The sequence below is a fragment of the Miniopterus schreibersii genome, assembly GCF_964146895.1.
Source record: "Miniopterus schreibersii genome assembly, chromosome: 3".
In the NCBI taxonomy this organism is placed as follows: domain Eukaryota; kingdom Metazoa; phylum Chordata; class Mammalia; order Chiroptera; family Miniopteridae; genus Miniopterus; species Miniopterus schreibersii.
The window spans coordinates 67,721,857-67,742,852 of record NC_138103.1 but is presented as its reverse complement, the minus strand read 5'-3'; the positions used below and the strand labels follow the sequence as shown (position 1 = coordinate 67,742,852).

Sequence of the window (20,996 nt, the reverse complement as noted above, 5' to 3'; positions counted from 1 at the left end):
TTTAAGTTACATTTTTCAGTCAGTGCTTTGAATATGCCGAAACAGTAATTTATTTCTCCAATAAATAAAGCAATAAAAATTGCTCTTACTGAAAACGAACAGGTAGGTGCTCCTGAATCTCCAAGGGCTCGAAGCACTTAGGTAAGGCCACTTCTCCGGCTGAGCAGTGTGCTCTGGTCTTGAGGACTCATGGCGTGGTAGTTACAGAGTTCCAAGGCAAAAGCAGCTGAGCCTGATGTTAGCGTTCGAAGCACAGTTGAATAACCCTAATCAGAAAGATTTAAATTTAAGCCCCAAGCTTCTCCTCCTGCTGATCTTTTACCATCACCAGGAAAGGTGACTGAGTAACTCATCCCTATCACTTCTTCAAATGGGGCTTTGAATCATTTTTCTCAGGAAAATGTGCCACAGAAACGTGGAGGACAGAAGCCAGTAGTGAGAGTGCTTCAGATGCGCTCCCTGGTCCCAGCATCTAGTAAGATGGCTGCCAGCACTCAGGTGCTTGCTCTGAAGCAGAGAGGCTGTACCTGCCTGAAAACCTGCAGTCGTAGAAATAGGGTAAGAGTTGGGAAGAGAAAAAATGACAGCTGGTGCCACGTTTTGGTACAGCACATCTCTACCTTTGTGGGGGCCCGGGAACGACCCCCATGCTGCTTGAATCCCCTACAGTTTAAATCCCAAGTCCTAACAGTTCCTGATGGCTGAACCTGAACATGCATCCTCTACACCGAAGCCCTGATGCTTCTCTCGGGTTACTGATGGTCTATTTTCGCTCAACCTATCTATCCCCCTATTAAAAAAAGAACATGTACTTTTCAGTCACAAGGTACCCACCATGATTTCTGCTAAGGGAACAAACCCAACCACCACTCTGTTGTCCTGACGAGTCTGGATCTCCTGGATGCTCCCTCTTCTCTGTGCCAGATCTGCCAGGACTGCGCTCAGGTGATCTCTAGTCACAGTAACCTCCAGGTTCATCAGGGGCTCCAAAACTTGCTTATCAGCTTTCTTCAGAGCCTAAAAAAATTAAAGAATGTTAATCCCTCTCCCCTAAATTGGAAATCAAATTTCTGTTAAAAAATTTCATTAAGAAAATAAATACTGCCCATACTTGTAAGCCTAGAGCTCTGGCAAAAAGACGTATGCCTACTTTAGCGCTCTCTATAAAGGTAACAACAAAGCCAGAAACTTCAGCACTTGCTCACACACGCAGACAGCAGTACCCCGAGGGCTCGTGCGGGATGGTGCGAGGGGCTCAGGAAGCCAGATGACAGAGCGCACCTGTGAATGTGCGGCCAGAGACAGTGAAAGAAAACAAGCTTCAGTCAAAGACTGACCTATTCACACTGAAACATCCTGTTTCATTCCTGATGCCGACAGAGTTCGTGCCAGTCAAGCAGGGAATCAAAGGAGAGAGCTTAAAATTGAAATTTAACACAGTAAGGTAGTAGGTAGAAACACATCCTCTACATACAATAAATACAGGTTTGGCAAAACCTGTATTGGTTTATGGTTGTATGTGAAACAGTTTACTCTTGTATTATTTATTTATTTCCGCACAAACAACCGTAAACCTACTTTTGCCCACCCCTAGAGATCATCTGTTCAGAACTTCAGATTTCAAAGGCCAAGGAGAACAAGCACATGAAGAACATGGGAATTGAAAAGAGCTAAAATAGTGTAGGGCGAGAAAACTGGGGAAGCAGCAGCAATATAAGGAAACCTTACTGGGACTACCAGTCAGACACTGTCTTTAACAGTACCGTTACCTGAGACAACCTGGGAATGGATTTTGGATGGAGTCTGCAAACACCGTAAGGACTGGTGAGTTTGATTTAAAAAGCTATTGTGCTTCTCCAGCCTGCCAGACATCAAAAGTAACAAAACAGTTTCCTATAAATTCTAAGCCTGTTTGGTTACCAGGTGGATGTAATAAACTTAGAATTAGCAATGAGAACCAGATAAACAAGGGAGTCTGGCTCTCGAAGGTGCGCTGACCTTTACCTGGGTTTGGCTGATCACCTGTCTTCTGCTCCCACCCCACCACCACTCGTCATTATTACTAAGGCCTTCAGTGGGGCACTGTCATCAGGACCTATACTGTCAATGCTTCCGGGTCTCTAACCACTCTGTCCCTGATACCTCGCCGCCTCCTTTCTCCCCTCCCCGTCTACCCTCACAGCCATGAAAAATGGCCAAATTAGTAAAGCCAAAAGTATATTCTCTTCATCACAGAAATTTCAAAAAAGTAGCACATGTACATAGTAAAACAATCTCAGTTCTTCATAGCTAATTAAGCCTTTACAATCATTAGCAACGGAAATGAAACAATATAAAACGTATCTAGTAGTCCTTGAAAGAAAATGTTACTAAAAATGATGACAGTCAACAGCAAACAACTAACTTTATATCCTCTGTTCTTATCAAGAGCTTTGTGCCATTTGTCTTTTAGAACAAAGTAACAGAGTGGAAGAAGGTGAAGAGGAAACTGCTGCAGCTAAGGAGAGGGCTGTGTCCTGCGTACCGCCCCGGGCTCATGGGCCTGTCCTTCGCCCTTTTCTCCAGGCTTCCTTGATAACACTGCCTGACCGCAGAGCTTCAGAGATGTCTGCACACGGCTTCCTCAAACTACCAGCCCCTGTCTCAGCGTCCCAGCCTTGTACTCCACTGGCCTACTCTGGGATATGTCTGTCTATCCTACAGCAACCCAATTTGCCCCCAAACTAAGCTCATCACTTTCTTTTCCAAACACTCTTGTCTGCTGATGGCATCACTGGTCTTCAGTTCACCTGGACACGCATGTATGACTTTTTCCCCCAAGTAACCTGAAAGACTTCCATTCCTATTCCACTCCCAGTTCCATGCTTGTGGTCCTAGTTCAGACCTAGTCCAATCCTTGACCTAAACTAGCTCTTCCCTACTCCAGTCCCTCCTGGATTCCAATGATTATACTGCCCTCTTCAAAAACTATTCATCACTCTTTCCAAAACAAACCTCAAACTCCTAACAGTACTTTTTAAAGGTTTCTCTACAGTCAGACTCTATTTTACCTTTCCAACCTGTTTTTCACTGCTCCCTTGCCTTCATCTGATAACTACAACTACACAGACGCTTTCATTTCTCCATCTGGAATGCCCAACACCATGTCCAAATTCTCCAAATCATCACAGCTCAAATATTAATTTCTTTCCAAGAATCTGCCCAAATTGCACTTCTCAGCTTTTATGGTTCCCAGTCCGTTCTACCTAATATTTTGGCTATTTGTCTATTTTAATTCCCTTCTAAATCTAAGGCTCCTAAAGGCCAAGAAGAAACACAGGAATCCTGTGTCCATCTCAATGCCCAGTACCCTGCATCACAACACAGATGGCTCAATACATACATGAAACATCCTCAGCTTCTCATAAGCAGAGAGAAAGAGCTTCCCCACTAGGTAAAGCTTAACAAGGGCTGAGTACTTCCATTAGGAGTATTTCATTTAAAGAAGTGAATTAAAACTGAAGATGAAATCTAAGGCCTCATAAACTTAATTCTTGTTCTCTAATATGATCTCAATAAAAAAGCTATTCAACCCCAAAACAGTTACGATTTTATTCTTAGAAGGCATATTAGATTTTGAAGGAATGGCCAATATACTGGGGCTTGGGATTAATTTACAAACATTACTCATCTTACAGGTTACTGTTACTTCAATATTAAAACCAATTTCAGGAGAAACTTTAAAAATGACTGGAAGGTAAACATTTTCAACAATTTAATAATGACTACAGGTGATATTTCTTACTATATGCTTAGGCAAACAATATCAAAGAATTTTATTTCTGAAAGTATAATTTTTTTTAGGAAGTATGAATTTCAACTCCTATGATAGAGACATTAAGTTCAACCTTCTTAAGTCAGGGGCTTAGGGTATGTAAAGTTCACTTTATAACTATGGATTCAAACAAGACTATAGAAAAATCAGGTCTCACAGTGTAAAATATTAGAAGATGGTTATAAAAGCCAGTATTTTAATGCAAAATCAGTCGCCTACAAGGCCAAAGCATACCAGGATCCTTGGAGTTAATCCAGCTCTGGTAGGTACTGGGGCAAGACATTCAAGATACCCCCAGGGTAACCATGCAAAAAGATCAGATTGCCTGATACTCTGAGAAGTATCTATTATGTAGCAATTCTTGATGAAAGAAATCTTACTTGAATAAATATTAACTCAATATTGGAACCAATATTAGATCCTCAATGTCCTTTATAGTTCATCTTGGGCCAAGCTGACCCCAGAAATGTCCTCTACTCAAACCTACCAAGCTTGTTTCTATCGGCTATGTGTCTGGGATGGGGAAAGAATTGCCATTTAAGGAAACTTGCCTATTTGCCAAAATCAGGAGATATTTCATAGCTATCTATGTTAAACAGTAAATTTCGCAGATCTTCTTGCAAATTAAACCCTGATGATTAGAAAAATCAAAGATTCTCCATGGTAAAAACTCTCGGTTACAAGGCTCAGGAAGCAAAGACAAGATCGGCATTACAAGCACAGCTGCCTGCCGATCAGTGTGCATTACTGCCAGGAGAGCAACCTTAAAGCAAAGAGGGTTAGGATAGTTATCTACCTTTTGTACACATCTTGAGACACAGGCAGAAATCATAGTTGAAGAGGTACCAGGATGAATTATCAGTGAATGTAAAGTAATTGCCACATCTTGAATTGGGGATCCAAGCAATGGTCCTAGGCAGGAAGGAAAATCTGTATTAGGACTCAGTATGCAGTGAGGAGTAACTGAGAAATGTAAAGAAATAGGAAGAGGACTTCCAGTTTCCAGTTTAGCACGTAAGGAGCTTCCTTGGAAGTCGTAACTCTGTCCTAACAAGTAAAAAGGCAAACAGCTGACAAATCAACAACTCTTCTTGGATCTGTAAGATGGGAGGACAAGGGCAAACCACTGCCCCCCAAAATGGAGAGAAGGCGAACACAGGGAGTCATGGCTTCCTGGAGCAGAGACTTACTGGCAGAAAAACCCAGGAACCAGTACCAGGGTAGGAAAAACTGAACTGTAATTGATAAATTACTGGAGGCTTGGTGTGGACAAGTTTAGGGGGACCTAGTCATTGGGGGGACACAATTTTGTGAGATTTACCTCCAGTAGCTCAAGCAGGTTCTCACAGTAAACATCAGAGAAAAGTTATCTTGTGCTTCCAGTGGAGAAGAGAAGGAAGCATTTTGAAATACAGCTGACCCTTGAAGAGCGCGGGGGTCTAGGGGAACTGACCACCAGGCACACAAAAATCTGCGTGTAACTCTTGACTCCCCCTAAAACTTAAGAGTCGGCCCTTCCCCTTTGTATCCACTGGTTTCAAATCCACAGATTCAACCAACTTCAAATCAAAAACAGTACTTCAGGCGCTGGCCCAGTGGCTCAGTAGGTCCACATGCAGTCCTATAGACTGAAAGGTTGCAGGCTCCATGCTCAGTTGGGCACATATGGAAGGCAACCGACTGATATTTCTCTCTTTCCTCCTTCTGAGTTATTTATCAGTAGAAACCTCCAAAACTGAAAAAGCAAAGTGAACAGAAGACTGAAAGAAAAGAACAGAATATCCAAGGACTATGGGATTATTTAAAAAGGTATAACATACACATGATGGGAAGAGAGACTGAAACAGTCGGTAATACTGGGAGTGATTGAATGGCTGAGTGTGGTACTCCTGCTTCCTCTTACCTGAGTACCTTACCTTGGAGGCATGCACTGTGAATTCCATTTTCAATGGCCTCTTGGGAGCCCTTCAAAATGTCTTCACTAACACTTTCCGCATACTCAATAACCGGCACAATAGACGATGTTTCAACGGGCTTTGCTTCCAGTTCTACAGTCACAAGATGTCGTCTGTCTCCTAAATTTCTATCTAAGGTATCTGTAAACAGATTGAATATAGGACCTCAGAGATTTCTTCTGAGAAGGTGTCAAGGTGCTACAACGGGGAAAACTATAATCAACAAGTTCAAGCTCTCATGGAAGATAAAGTGGGAGAAAATACTAACAATGGCACTAAATATAGTATAAAAAATCAGAATAAGTAGTTCTACCAAGAAAGTATCTGCTTCCATGTTTATCAATGTTCAAAACCTGCTCTGAATCACCTGTTAATATTGCTTTAGTTAAGATGCCTGGAGGCAGATGATCACACAAATTTTGATATGCAGATTACACCCAACTTTTTGAAACATCTCTTATGTGACTGAAACTCTAATTACAAAGACATAAAAATCTTCATAATAGTATTGTAATTTTCTTTACTTAAAAGTAAAACATTTAGAGTGCAAAAAGTCACCTAATGAAAATGAAAAGGACATTAACCCCGGTAACGTACAAACTGTTAAATTTCATATATTCTTCTAGTAATATTATATGTATTTAAAGTTTATGCTTTCCCCCCAAACTAGTAAAATGTCTTATTGTAAAATTGAAAATAGTATCTCTCATTAGCTAACAACCAATAACCGTCACCAATCTGCACTATTTTACTAAAACAAAACTGCTCAATTTATGTGAGTGACCATGTAATGCAGTGATTCGTGGCCCAAATTTGAAACTAAGAATTAATAATAGTCTATAATTCCTCTTTAAGCTAACTTATGAACTATTTTATACTTACAAATATGTACATATGCTAAAAATAAAATGAACATTCAAGAAACCTAAAATTAGTAAAGAAACAGAACATTACCAGTAACCTAGAAACCTTCTGAAACCACCACCATGACATCATATTTAATCACTATGATTTTCTTTAGAGTTGTATCACATATGCATGTATCCCTACACAACATAGTTTATTTCTGCTTCATTCTGAATTTGTTTATTTTATGTATCCTGCAACTTGTTTTTGGGCTTCACATTAGTGGGTCATATAGGCTGACACATGTTAATAGAACCCATTAATTTTTCACTGCTATATAATATTCCATTGTATGAACATGGTACCATTTATCCATTCTTCTGTCCACAAATATTTGGGCTGTATTTTTACTTCCAGGCTTTTTTTTTTTAATTACAATGCTATTATGAAGATTTTTATATGTCTTTCTATGCACATGTATAAGCGTTTCTCTAGGGCATATACCTAAGAGCAGCATTGCTGAACAGTGCACACGGTCAACTTAACAAGAAAGTTGCCAAATTGTTTTCAGTGGTTAGATAATTTACACTCCATCAGAAGTTTTTGTAAGAGTTTCCAATGCACATCTCATCACTTTGCATTGTCAGATTTTAATTCCTGCCAACTTTGTTAGTATAAAATGGGGTCTTATACTCTTGCATGATCCTAGTCATTACTGAGACTGAGAATCTTCTGGCCTTTTGGCTATGATCTTCTGTGAAATATCTGTTCAATATCTTTTGCTTACTTTTCTACTTAGTTGTCAGGTTTTTACTCATCTTTAGAAATTCTTTATACATTCTGGATACTAATCTTTTAACAGTTTATATAATACAAATATCTTCTCTTAGTTTTCGGTATGTCTTTTTGCTTTATTGTCTATCCTAATAAACATATTATTAATTTTAATAACATCAAATTCAGCAACCTTTACTTGACTGTTTCAACTTTTGGTGTTGTGTAAGGCCAACCCTATCCTGGTTCGGCAACCCTATCCTGGTAAGGCAATTCCCCTGTGTTTTCTTCCAAAAATTTGAAGGTTTGCCTATAATAGTTTATGGTTTTTAAATGTTTAAATTTTGGTATACATTAGCACTTATTTCCTTTATACTTTGTGCTCCAAGGGAGATTTTGCAACTCTTCTTTCATATTTAGGTTTTTAAGCTCATTTGGAATTGACTTTTGTGTATGGTATGAAGTAGAAATCGAATTACACCTTTTTCCATATGGATAATTATTCCAGGGCATTCCTGAATAGTCAGTCCATCCTTTCCCATTGAGCTGCAGTATCATGCTGACATAAACCAAATTTCCACATTTATGTATGAGTCTGTTTCTAGACTTTCTGGTTTGTTCCACTGGTCTTTTGTCTGCTTACAGCTTGCTTAGTATCATAAAGACTATGGCTTTATAATAAGTATTAATGTCTGATACACTTCTTTGTAGCTTCATGATATTTAGTCATGGTAGCTTCATATATTGGTAGCTTCATGATATTTAATCTTGCCTATGAATAGCAGGATTTTCCATTTCATGTCATTTTTAATGTCCGTAAATTTCTGTAATTTCTCTGGATGTATGCAATCTTACCCTCATTATCACTAGTGATTTAGTCATCCAATCAAGGTGTGATCTGACTGAGGCAGCACCTAGTTACTTTTTTTTTCTTTTGTACCTTGTAACTAATAAGTAATCTGTGGGTAGATATTTTAAAACCATGCAAATATGCTATTCCTCAACAATGTAACCAACATTAAGCATTCACAGTAGTTGCAAAACTACTTCCCTGCTTCCCCAACAAACAGCACGCGGCACTCCAGCGTAAGGAGGAGCCCTCTGTCTTCCCCATGTCTGCTTATCATCATTAGAGACTCATGAATCTTACTTTTTCTCAGTGGTCTATAATTACTGAATTTAATTATTCTGGTGTTCAAATTAATCCAGATTTGGCCAGTGGAGCCTCTTCAAGTTGGTTCCTGTGTCCTTATGACATGCCCTAATCATTTTTTGAGCATTTCCTTTCTTTCTTACACATGATGTTCCATTGCCTGCTTATTTTTGATAGTGTCTTGCTCCCTATCAATACCTCCCATTCCCTTTTATCTCTTCAAAAACAATAAACATACTTATTTTATATTCTGCATCTGATAACTCCAATTTCAGAAGCCTTTGCTAATGTTTGTTGCTTCAATTGCCTTTTTGCTCATTGTGCCTTTTCTCGTGATTTTAAAACTTTTTTTATTGTGACTTCGTATTTCTTTATCTGTGGGATTGTCTTTGAGGCCTGGGCTGAAGATACATTTATAGAGAGGCCCTTTGTTTGTTATCACCAGATTTCTGGGAATATTACCAATCCGTGAGAGCACTGTACACTAAATTTTTGGTTTGGAGTTTTTCGGGTCATACTGATTCTATAAATTCTATCAGAAGCCTATAGTTACACATTCTCAGAAATTTTGCCCCTTACCCCCAGAGCCAGTCAGACAAGTTTTCTTATCTTCTTCTATGAAGACAACTTTCCTAGTTAATTATTTCCTTGAGGATGCAGCCCTCAAGTACTAGGCTAGAAATGACTGCAGATTCTTCCAGAATAGCTGGGGGCATTGGTGCGGACTTATTTTCCAAGGTTCCTGCTCCAACTTCCTTTTTGACCTCTGGAAATTTCCATTATGTTTTAACCAGCTCAGACATTAATTTTATAGGCGCTGCTATATTTTCCCAGCATTTTTAGTTTTTCCAGCTATAAAGTTCAGAAACAGAAATACTCGTGTCATTTGCTCCTATATTCTATTTGTGTAGTTTTTCAAGTTTTAGTGAAAAGCAAAGTGCTAAAAGCCCCTGGTTATACTAAACATCTTTTCTCTGTATTTCTAACAAACCTGTCCATGTTTTTGCCTTGGGAAGAACAGCAATAGCGTCATGTTCTCCTGCTTAAGAAAACCAAATTAAAACCATGAATCGTAAATTCTTACATTTGGGACAAAAATATAAAAACTGCACTTCCATCAGCATAGGATTACCCTTATTTATTAAACAGTAGAAATTATTTTCCACTCACTTTACAGACTAAAGATAACACATCACCTTCATTCTCCTGTTTCCTCTTTTTTAAAAACATGTGTCTCAGTTTGGGGCTTTTTGTGTATGGTTACCATTAGGTTTGTGAAAAAGAAAGTTTCATATACATAGTAGTCCTTTTTCTTTGGAATGCATCTGATCCATCTTCAGGTTCTTACACACATTCTGGTGTGAGGACAGGGATGAGCCATCTACTTCCATGGCTCACTCTATTCCATGACACTGCAAAGCACATTTGCTCGAAGAGTGGCTCACCCAGTACGTGTCATGAGTGGTAATGGAATAGGGCTGTGTTTAAAATTTTAAAATCCTAAAAAACAAAACACACACACATATAAAACCTGTCCCCACTGATGGAAAACACTAGTGACTGTGAATCCTACTTGCAACTAAACTAAGAGATTCAGGAAACAAATCCTGGAGAAAAAGTGATGAACGAAAACAGCAATTGTTTTCTTGTTTTACCTGTGGCACGGACTGAATTGAGAATGGTCTCTCGGTATGCCACCTGAAGAGGCCCCAGGTAGGTTTCCAGTCCATACTCTCTCTTGATTCGGTCATGAAGAATTTCAATATGTAGCTCCCCCATTCCACAGAGGATAGTCTGGTTTTTTAAAAAAAAGAAATAAAACAAAGATCAAGGAAAAATTAGGTTTATCACAAAACACTATATAAAGGTATTGTCAATCTGTTAATTTTTCATTAATTACAAACTGAGTTTCTTTTGCAATTTTTTGGCTCCTACGTCTAAACACTGTTTTTAACTTTTCTGACTGGAATTAATCAATTAAAAATGAATTACTAGGCCATTCTCTTCCATGATATTATTACTCCATGATAGTTGAATTATCAGCTGAACAGGTGGCAACTAGCTAGGACTACACTTCCCAACCACAGAGCTAAGTTCTAGCCAATGGAACACGAGTGTAACAGATGTAGGAAACTTCTAGGCTGTGCCTTGAAGGAAAGGAAAAACTCCTCCTCTTAAGGAAAAGGTAAGCAACTATCTTGAAACATGTGGATGAGGGCAGCATCTTATAAATGGGGAAATAACCTTTCTCCCAAACATTCCCAACCACACGAATATTTCCCAACCACCCTGGGCACCTTACAGCTTTGTGGGCAGCCCAAAGTTCCAGGTCAGTTTTGACCTTTATGTGACAAAGAAACTGACTTATTTACTATGAACCAATGTTATTTTGGGCCCTTGTTAGAACAGCCAAATCTGTATCAAAACCCATCAAGACAGGCATTTTTTGTTTTTTAGCAACAATGGCTATTCCAGAAGGTTTCTGTGTATGAGGAAGAGTCCAGTGCAAGAAATGCGCGTTTGATCGTTTTCAGTCATTCGCCATTTGTGTGGTGAAGAATTCGGCTAGAGAGGGGTCTGGCTATTGCCGCAGCCTCTGAGAGATTCTCTCTAGGCCAAGATGCTGCCTGACAGAAGTGTCTTTCTTGTCTGAGGGCCCTGTTCTCCAGCTAGTCAAACAATGTGACCTATGACGCAGGCTCTGGAATAACCGTATCAGTTCCAACCTGGAGAGTAGAGGTACCGGCTCAAGCCTGCAGGAGGTGCTGTAGGCTAAAGGTCAACCACACAGGCAGTGTGGGATTGAGCCCCAATAAAAACTGGACACCAAAGGCCCAAGTGGGGCTCCCTGGTTGGCAACGCTCTTTGCTAGGACGGTAACACAACCCTGAGGATGAAGCAAGCTTCTCATTTAGAACTGTCCCAGACTCTGCCCAGTGAGTCTCTTCCTTTGGTTGGTTCTAATCTGTGTCCTTTTGCTGTAATAAATCTATGGAACTACAACAGAAAAGACTTGGTGTATGACTGTTACACTTTAAAGCTAAAAAACTGCATTACTTGGAAAAAAGCAAGTTGTAGAATGATACAAAGAGAATGACTTGTTACATATCTGTGTATATATATTTGGAAAAAATATACTCTGCTTTATCACAGCACAGCGATAGAATAGATGCTTAAAAAAGTGCAAAAGGCTTTTTCACCAAGTTTTCACAGTGGTTACCTGGGTGAAATAGGATTGAGAGACTGGAAAACTTTAATCCTTTAACCTATACACTTGTGTGTTGGTATTTTAAATGTGTATTGGCATTTTTTTAAAATAAAAATTTTGTTAAAATAAAAAGTTTGTTTTAATTGCTGTTGTAGCATTCAGGATCAATTAAACTAAATTACTACTCATTAACCTGGCATTTGGGAAAATAAGTACCCCAAGCCTTTCAGATTAACTAAATCAGTTCACTCTCTTTAAAGACAAATGTATAACCTTTCTGAGTAACTTCTAAAATCTTATGTACACTTTACCCTGCCTTCAAAAAAGAAGATACAGAATTAGCATCTGTTCTTCCCTGGGCTGTAAAACAGAGCCCAATTCTGCACCTACCCCAGAGCTCTATTTCCTTCCACACTGCTAGGCGGTAATCCCACTTACCCATCTTATGAGTGTCACTGTCATTAAAAGCCCCTTTGCACCCTCTCTTTGGCATGCCACTTCTGTAAGCCTTAGCACAAGAGGTTCAAGGCTTCATCTTGGGACTGAACCTCATTTGAAAATTTCACAAAAGGCTTTCTTCTGGATGCTATAAATGTTGCACAGTAGTTTATATAAGTGAGGTATAATTATTTTAAGGAATTAAGGAGAACTTGTCCATTTAGATTGACAGTCGACATAATAATTAGAAGTTTATTATTATGAGAACCAAGAAAGTAAGTTTCTTTTTCAGGCACATAGACCAATCACTGTTTTAGATATATGCACTTACACACACATGTGCACATGTGCACTGTATTCTTGACAGATTTCTGGGATTAAGTAATAATATGCCTACCTGTCCAGAGTCAGGATCAAGCCTCACTTTCAAACTGGGATCTTCACGCTGAAGGCATTTCAATGCATGATCCAAATCTGGGGAAGAAATAGAAACAATTCCTTCCACTCCACTTCTTAGATAACATACCATGTGTTCCAGGGGGAACAGGTGAACAAGTAAACTCATGTTGAAAAAGAACACTCCAAACAGCCATGAATGCTTCATAGAGAACAAAATAAGGGGTAAGACAGCGAGGGGAGGTTACCTAAGAACTGGAGCTCTGGGAAGGGCTCTCCAGGATGATTTGGGTAAAGGCATAAAAAAAAAAAGAGAGAGACCTTGTAAGTAAAATGCCGAAGAAAAAGAATTCCAGACAGGGAAATGGCTGTGCGAGGAATAATTTGCTACTAGAAAGACAAGGAGGCAGTGCAGCCTGACGCCGGTGGGTAGAAGGGGCAGCAGCATCACGAGATGACTAAGGACAGGACCTATGTATGCACTCAGGCAGGAAGACAAGAGATGAGCCTGGGTGCCTGATGGTATTGTGGATCCACCCACTAACCCCTGGACTACCAACTCAAGGTATCATTTACAATAGACAGAAATAAACTTTTGTCATTAAAGCAGCTGTTATTTGGGGATTTTCTGCAATATTTAACCAAATCTAATTGGAAATGACATAGCTGGAACAATGACATATATACACCACACTAAAGAGTGTGGGTTTGTGCTTTAAGTAATGAAAACCCACTGAAGAATTCTGAGCAAATATGCTAAAAAACAAAGTATGTAACACTCAAAAAGGTCAATCAGCATTAACACAGTATATAAATATCTCCACTGAGTTACAAAGGTTGATCTAGAAAACAAGAAAAAGTAGCAATTTTATAAATGGTGGAGAGAAGCGGAGCCAGCTCCGAACTGGTCACTAATCTAATATATTGGAAGGGCCGTCCCAAGGTCAGTCACTTAGACCCACAGGCAGCACCACAGGAACAGGACTGAAGAGGAGTATGACATGAGAAAATGGCCAAGACACAGGAAAAATTAAAAGGAGTTTGTAAAAATCAAAACATCTTAAATACAAAAACAGACCAATCACAAGAAATACTTAGCAATATATTGTGATTTAGATTCAATCACATGAAAAGCCTTTTGAGGGTATAATGTAACTATTTTATCTAAATCGTGAGCGCACTAATTAATCGGTACACCAAGTCTGTTTGTACCTGGCTGCTTGGCCACTGAAGGGGGTTCTATGGTACAGAAGAAAACAGGTTCTGGGACCTCCACCCCAGCCAATAAAAGCCTCTCTGCGTCACCGTTTTGTCTATGCTTCTTTTCTCCCTCCCTTTCGGCTCGACGAGCGGCAGCTAATGCGCTGGACTTGGATGAGACAATGGTGTCTCCAGTGGCGGTCTGCAAGCAAAGGAGAGACCTTGGAATAAAACAAGTTGTTGGCAAGCACTTAGCTTCTACCAAGAACCACAAGAAAAAATTTAATGCGGCACTTTCTTTTCATCAGTACTTAAGAGACAAATTCATAAAGCTCATTGTAACTTTGCATAAGTAAATATAATTTAACCTAAGAATTCTATGCAAAATACTGCTGTAATAAGTCTAAAACACACACACACACACACAAACACACACACACAACATACATACCCAAAATTCATTTTGCAAAACACATGGACCTTCCTAAATTTTCAATCATGTAAAGACAAGTTAGGTAAAAGTCCATTACAGTGTTTTAGCACCAGTAAAAGTATATTACTATTTCACAAAAAATCCTCTATTAACTAAAATATGCAATTAACAGAATACCCTTGACCATGCAAAACTGACATAGTCCCTGTAGACTCCAGTTATTTTTTTAAAACTATAATTTTACTTTAAACTTATATATTATGAAGTCCTGTGCCAGTTTTCCTGTCTGTAAAGATACCCCTTCTGAAGTACCGGCCCAAACAGATTTCTGTAACTCCTTCAAATACATTCAAGGAGTTCCTGCCTTCAAATAGACAGACAGGACACTGTGATGCTATAAGTCCAATTTCCAGACCATGGGAATTTCCTGTAAAGGATTTTAAATCTTGCAATTTCATAAAGGATTTAAAATGTTAAAGTAACAATGTTTATCCTAAATGTCAAATATACCTAAGTTCATTGAGAAACTGTACTTGACTTAATCCACATATAAGCGAAATGTCCTTAGTTTTAACCTACCAAAAACATACACAGGTAGCATCAAGTATTTTCATCCTATGAAAGTCATGGACTGGCCTAAAGATTAAGAATAGAGAACGAGAGAGACAAAAACCCTTGCCCTCATGGAGCCTCATTGTCACATATTCAGTTAAAACCTGATGGGCTATCCGGTTAGATGAAATTGTGGGCAATGACCAAAACAGGAAAAAAATCCAGTGGGAATAACAATGTTTTACATAATCTTAAAACGTGTATGTATCCATGAATAGTATATTATTTTACTTGGATTTGAGCCTTATATGAATACAATACATACTGTTAATAGTCTTCTCTAATTTACTTTTCTTTCTTTCCATTAAATGTGTGAGATTCAACCATGTTGATGAATATGCCCTGATATTCATTATTCCACTACTGATGGACGTTTGGATTATTTGTGGGGTTTTGCTATTATAAAATACCTGCTTTTAATTAAATACATGAGCTGTTATTTCCTAGAGAAACCACTTGGTCACTTACATGTTTAAGCCCAACCGTCAAAGCAATGTTACCAGCAGTCAGCGAAGGGATTTCTATGTGTTGGTCAGCAAATGGCAAAAGCAGACGACTTATTCTCTCCCTGTAAAACAATGATTTATATTAGTAAAAGTACTTTTAAAGAAATGAATACAGTTTTAGGAAATAACCTAAACTTCTACTTACGTGCAGTTTCCGTTAATATTATGGATGGCCAATTGGGGTTTTATCATGCCTGAGTAAATGCGCATAAAAACCAATGGTCCCCGCTGCTTGTCATGGAGAACTTTAAATGCCAGTGCACATAAGTCACCCTTATACCACTGCCTATAAAAATTAAGGAGACATTCCAGAAAAGCCTGTAAAACACACTTCCTATATATTTATACAGGTCAGATCATAACTGCTACACAAATTCAATCTTCATGTCTTCCAAAGAACCTTCCTATTTTCTAGGTTAGCTACCCAGACTGACTAAACAGTGTCAGTACCTCACTTCCTCCACTGGATTAAATTATTTAATGGAGATTTTACTATTAATTCCTCAAAACTAAAAACAACGGGGTCTCTTCCAAATATTACCTCTATTCACAAATAATTCCCTCCTCAAAAAAATATACCTAGGAACATCCACACCACTTTCTCAAAAAACCTGTACAGGGGTAAATAAATAGGTACTTTCCAATTACTACTTTTATATAATCCTCCCACTTTCTCTCCAGTTACATCGCCATATAAATCTAAACTACAAATCTGAACTTGTTTACGAGCCAACATTCTTACAGAACGATGTGCTTAAACTGGTGTTCATTGATAGGTTACAGAAAGTTTGAAACCCTCTGAAAATGCCAAACTTTGTGCACAAATACATTTTCCTTCGGAAAAGCTCTGCATTTTCATTAGTTTTAATGCAGTCTATGGCTCAAAGTAGGTTAGACATTTCTACTACAGAAATTCTCCAATCTGATTTCCTCTAGTTTTTAACTTTATTTTAAAAATATTTATACAGAAAGCTTACAATAAACTAGGCACTGTTCCATATGCTTTATAAATGTGAACTCCTTTGATCCTTTAAGAATCCTATGAGACAGGCCCTGTTCTCTGTACTTCACAGATGAGAGGTTAGGCAGTTTAGAAGAGCCTGGATTTAAATCCAGATAGAACAGTCCATGCTCACAATCGCTTCATTGTAATGTCTCTTCAACTGAGAGATGTGGAAAGTGATTAATGCTCTAGTTAAATGATTGAAGTCCAGTTGTGTCTGCCATTCTACATAAAACTTACTCAGATTTTAGAGGATCTATTAGTAAGTACAAATCTGTTAGAGACAACAGGAGTAAATCAATGACCTTTCTTTATAGCCACAAAATATTTTGAACTTACGTAAAATCTTGAAATCTAGAATATAAATATATCTACAGAATATTTATCAAACGTCCCAAGTATATGACTTAAAAAAACACACTAAGATGGCAGGGTCAACATACTTTTACACATCAATAAATCCACATTCCTAGCTCCATCGGTAAATGTAGCAGGTTACAAGAGATAGCAAATGTCCCTTTCAAGTAAAAACTATGGCACTATGTTATGTTATTTACAATGATAGTTTTCATCAATATTCAAAAATGGTGATTCCACTACCGATTGTGAAAAAGAAACCTATTTACCTACCAGTTTTTTCAAGGCTGTAAGGTTTTCATCTAGGACTTGCATACTTACAGAAATTCATAGCTGCGCTCTTCAGGTGATGGCAAGTACATAGTGATAGCATCTAACAAGGGCTGGACCCCTTTGTTTTTCAGGGCACTTCCACAAAGCACAGGCACTGCTGTCTGAGCCAGTGTTACTCTATGGATTGCAGTCTGTAGCTACAAAGCAGAGGTATAAGTATTTTATGTGACCATAGAATGGTCACATATATACAGTATACTGGTCTCAACCAAAATAGCTCAGAATCAGATGTCTTTCCTAACCACCCATGTAAAACAGCACTCCTCACACACCTCCATCATTCTTTACTGCCTTATTCTTTGCTTTTCTTTATAACAATAACCACTACCTGGTACATTAGATACATATTTATTAGTTTAACTTTAATTAGTATTAAATTTAATGTAAAATTTATATGAGCATTATAGTAAGGTCCAATGTAAACCACTGCTAAGTCCCCAGAAACTAGAAAAGTACTTAAAATAAAGTAGGTATTTAAAAATATCTCTTAAATAAATGAGTTAATATACTTGTGATTTTTACCTTGACAACCTAACAGAGAAACTGGTAAGTTACAATTTCTTCAAATGAATTAGATCCATATTAAATAAAATCCAAAAGCAAATGAAAAATCAAAGTGGAAAAAATTTTTTTGAAAGACCTCAAAACCAAGAAAAGCTTGGGTATACTTGCAAGCTACAGATAAGAGAAATGGTGGGTCAATTCTACTTTAGACTATAAGCTCTTTGAAAACAGAAATCATGTTATGTGACTGCAGGGTAGCATTCAAATAATAAATAATAAAAAATGTCAAAATTATGGCATTGCATTGAAAAGGAAAAAATTACTTTTTTCCACCTCAAATAACTTCAAATGGCTCAAAATTAATCTACAGATCTTGTGTTTTTCTTCAATTCCTTTCAGGAAAAATAACTCCATGAATTTGCTGGGCTCATCTTAAACACCACTATACATATTACCACTTAAAAACACTTTCTTGCCCTGCCGGAGTGGCTCAGCGGTTGAGCATCAACCTAGGATCCAGGAGATCGAGGTTCGATTCCCAGTCAGGGCACATGCCCGGGTTGTGGGCTTGATCTCCAGCAGGGGGCATGCGGGAGGCAGCCGATCAATGACTCTCTCATCATTGATGTTTCTCTCTCGCGCGCTTCCCCTCTTTGAAAACAATAAAGACATATTTTTTAAAAAACAACACTTCCTTTGGTAACTCTTATGTTTCATGAAGAAAAATAAAAAATAAGTTTGCCAATTCATGGGGGGAGAGCCCTGGCCGGAAAAAAACAAAAAAACAGCAATGCCTTAAAGAAATCTGTCATAATCCTATTATTATCTGTATTTTACTTTCCTAGTCTCTAGTTTAATGCTTTTCAAAAGAAAACAAACAAAAAAAGGCCTGCAATGAGTTTCCACTTACAATTAACACATTGTATGCGGGAAACGTATTTATACCTTTTACTTTGACTGGTAGTAGAGCGCACGATAAAAACTACCCGCAAACAATGTGTTAAAACAGATTCAGAAGAAAGTTCTGATTAAAATAATCACTGTAGTAGTTTGAAAAACCAATAAATTTTAAATACAAAATTTCTACTTGTGATTTCCTGAAAAATACTTCAAGAAATGATCACAATGAAGAGAAAAGGCTGAGAATGAAAAATTAACTTTTCCTGACTCAATATAAATAAAAAATATTTAGTTTCCAATTTTGTAAAAATATAACCAAAACCAGTAAATCACTGCCCTTATTAAGTACCTGTATTAGCAGTGGCTTTATCTTAATGCTCTCCTAATTTTCAAGTCAACATTTTGTATTAGTAGTAACTTTACCTTAATGTTTTACTAATTTTTCTTTAAGGCAACGTAATTTCCAATGCTATGCAAAGTTGGGGGAAAAAACAAAAACCACAAAACACAGAAAGCAAAGCACATCCAATTAGTAAAACTTGGTAAGTAAATGAATAAAATTTACCTTTTCAGCTGGGAGCAAATCAAAATTTTCACTAAATTCCCCTAAAACCAAGTCAGCAAATTCATCATCCAAATCTGCAACCTATAAAGAAAGGCTTTAGTTCTATAAGCTGTATTTGTTGGCCAACTATTAACTTAAGTGTAATACATTATCCAAATGTTTCAAGACAGCTATATGATCTAACTTACCCAAGCCAAGGACTTCTCCCTATTTCTAAAAGAGTTTTTCTTTCCAATTGAAGGTATGCTCTTATGAGTTCCCTAAATTCATGGGAAGCCTGAGCCAGATTAAGCATATCATTAAACTGCTATCTACCCAGAGTGCTCAAAAGAACTAAAAGAAAATGCACAATTTATGGCCAATGGTAACATATTCAATGAATTGCTTTCTTTAGATAAATTTGGGGGTCTTAGTTCATAAAAAAGTTTTACCTGGTGCTCCTCTAATATATTCTGAATGTTCACAAGATCTCTTGTGACAGTCAAAGTAAAAGAATTAATCTTATTGTAATTAATCCTGCACTGAGGAAATATGTTTAAGTTGGGCATCATAGACATAATTCAATAATAAAAGGTTATCTAATTCATGTTCTTTTCACAATCATTTGCTATTATGAAATAGAATTCAGCTGACAATAAAATTAATAAAAGTCTCAAAAGTTTGTAACAGTACAAGGGAACAACACTTGTAAACTTGTTGATAGAAACACTTTTGATAGCTAACTATTGCAAAAATGCACCAAAGCATCCTCCTGAAAAGCAACATATGATTAAGCACAGCTTCTGGAGTCAAACTGCCTAGAAATGACTCCGCTACCTACTAACTTACTCAAAAACTTTGGTCATTATGTCACCACCTCTCTTTTTCTTGGTTACTCATGGAGATAATACTAGTAACTACCTCATGGGACTATTGTGAGAGTTAAATAACCAATTCAAATTATGCTGCCAGAACATACAGTAAGTATACAAGAAATATTACTTATTATTTTCACTGTTCCCCTTTAGAACACAGAAGTTTTTCCTTGTCCACACTACTCTCATAACTGTGGTAGAGTACAGATAACAGAAGCACAGCATGAACTCCACCACCTTAATCATGTCTAAGGGAACGGTTCAGCAGTATTAAGTATATCCAGTGTTGTAAAACTAACCTCCAGAAGGTTTTCATCTCACAAAACCGAAACTTTAGACCCATAAAATAACTTTCCTTTTCTCCTTCCCCGCCCCTGGTAACTATCATCCTACTTCCTGTCTCTATGAACTGGACTATATAGATCTCATATAAGTGGAACAGCACAGTATCTGCCCTTTTGTGATTGGCTTATTTTAATTAGCAATTTAATATCCTCAATGTTCATTAATAACATATGTCAGAATTTCCTTCCATTTTAACGCTGAATAACATTCCATTGTGTATACACTGCATTTTATTTATCCATCTGTCTGCTGGTAAATCCACCTTCCAGCTCCTGGCTATTCTAAACACTGCTGCTATGAACACAGATGTGCAAATACCTCTTTAAGACACTGCTTTCAATTCCTTTGGACACATACCCAGAAACAGAATTACTAGATCATACGTTAATTCTATTTTCAATTTTTTGAGGAACCACTATACTGTTTTTCACAGTGGCTGCACCATTTTCATTTCCACCAACAATGCAAAAACAGGTGTGATGTGGTCTTACTCTCTAATTCTATACATACATATGTATTCCTTGCAATTAGCTCTTTATTACCTATTGATAGTATATAATGAAAATAAAGAAAATTTTAGTCTTTCATGTCCAAGAACAGTATGAGACATATGCAAGTTTATGTTGGTGCCTCAACTAGATTATAAAATCCTTCTTAGGTTTATTCTGATAGCCCTTTTGTTTAAGATAAAACCTCAAAGGAAAACCAATTAGGTACCCAATCAATGATTAGTAAAGTTCAATTCCAATTTTTTTTATGTGCCCTCCCCCCAAATTACTGTTTTCTATTAAAATTTTGAG

The 20,996-nt window shown here is 37.7% G+C and overlaps 1 protein-coding gene across 2 annotated transcripts in view; it reads right to left on the bottom strand.

Annotated features, from left to right (window-relative positions):
* The window catches only part of GFM2 (GTP dependent ribosome recycling factor mitochondrial 2), a 62,152-nt gene that overhangs the window by 22,801 nt on the left and 18,355 nt on the right, over positions 1–20,996 (bottom strand). For both annotated transcript variants that reach the window (XM_081133340.1, XM_081133339.1), the window contains exons 11-21: positions 18,998–19,078; positions 17,017–17,165; positions 15,481–15,621; positions 15,298–15,397; positions 13,797–13,986; positions 12,586–12,662; positions 10,198–10,336; positions 5,731–5,910; positions 4,611–4,726; positions 835–1,017; positions 90–266 (exon numbers count right to left, since the gene is read on the bottom strand). In XM_081133340.1, the coding sequence (XP_080989466.1) occupies positions 138–266; positions 835–1,017; positions 4,611–4,726; positions 5,731–5,910; positions 10,198–10,336; positions 12,586–12,662; positions 13,797–13,986; positions 15,298–15,397; positions 15,481–15,621; positions 17,017–17,165; positions 18,998–19,078 (1,485 nt within the window). In that variant the 3' untranslated portion in view covers positions 90–137. The remainder of the gene's footprint in view (positions 1–89; positions 267–834; positions 1,018–4,610; positions 4,727–5,730; positions 5,911–10,197; positions 10,337–12,585; positions 12,663–13,796; positions 13,987–15,297; positions 15,398–15,480; positions 15,622–17,016; positions 17,166–18,997; positions 19,079–20,996) is intronic.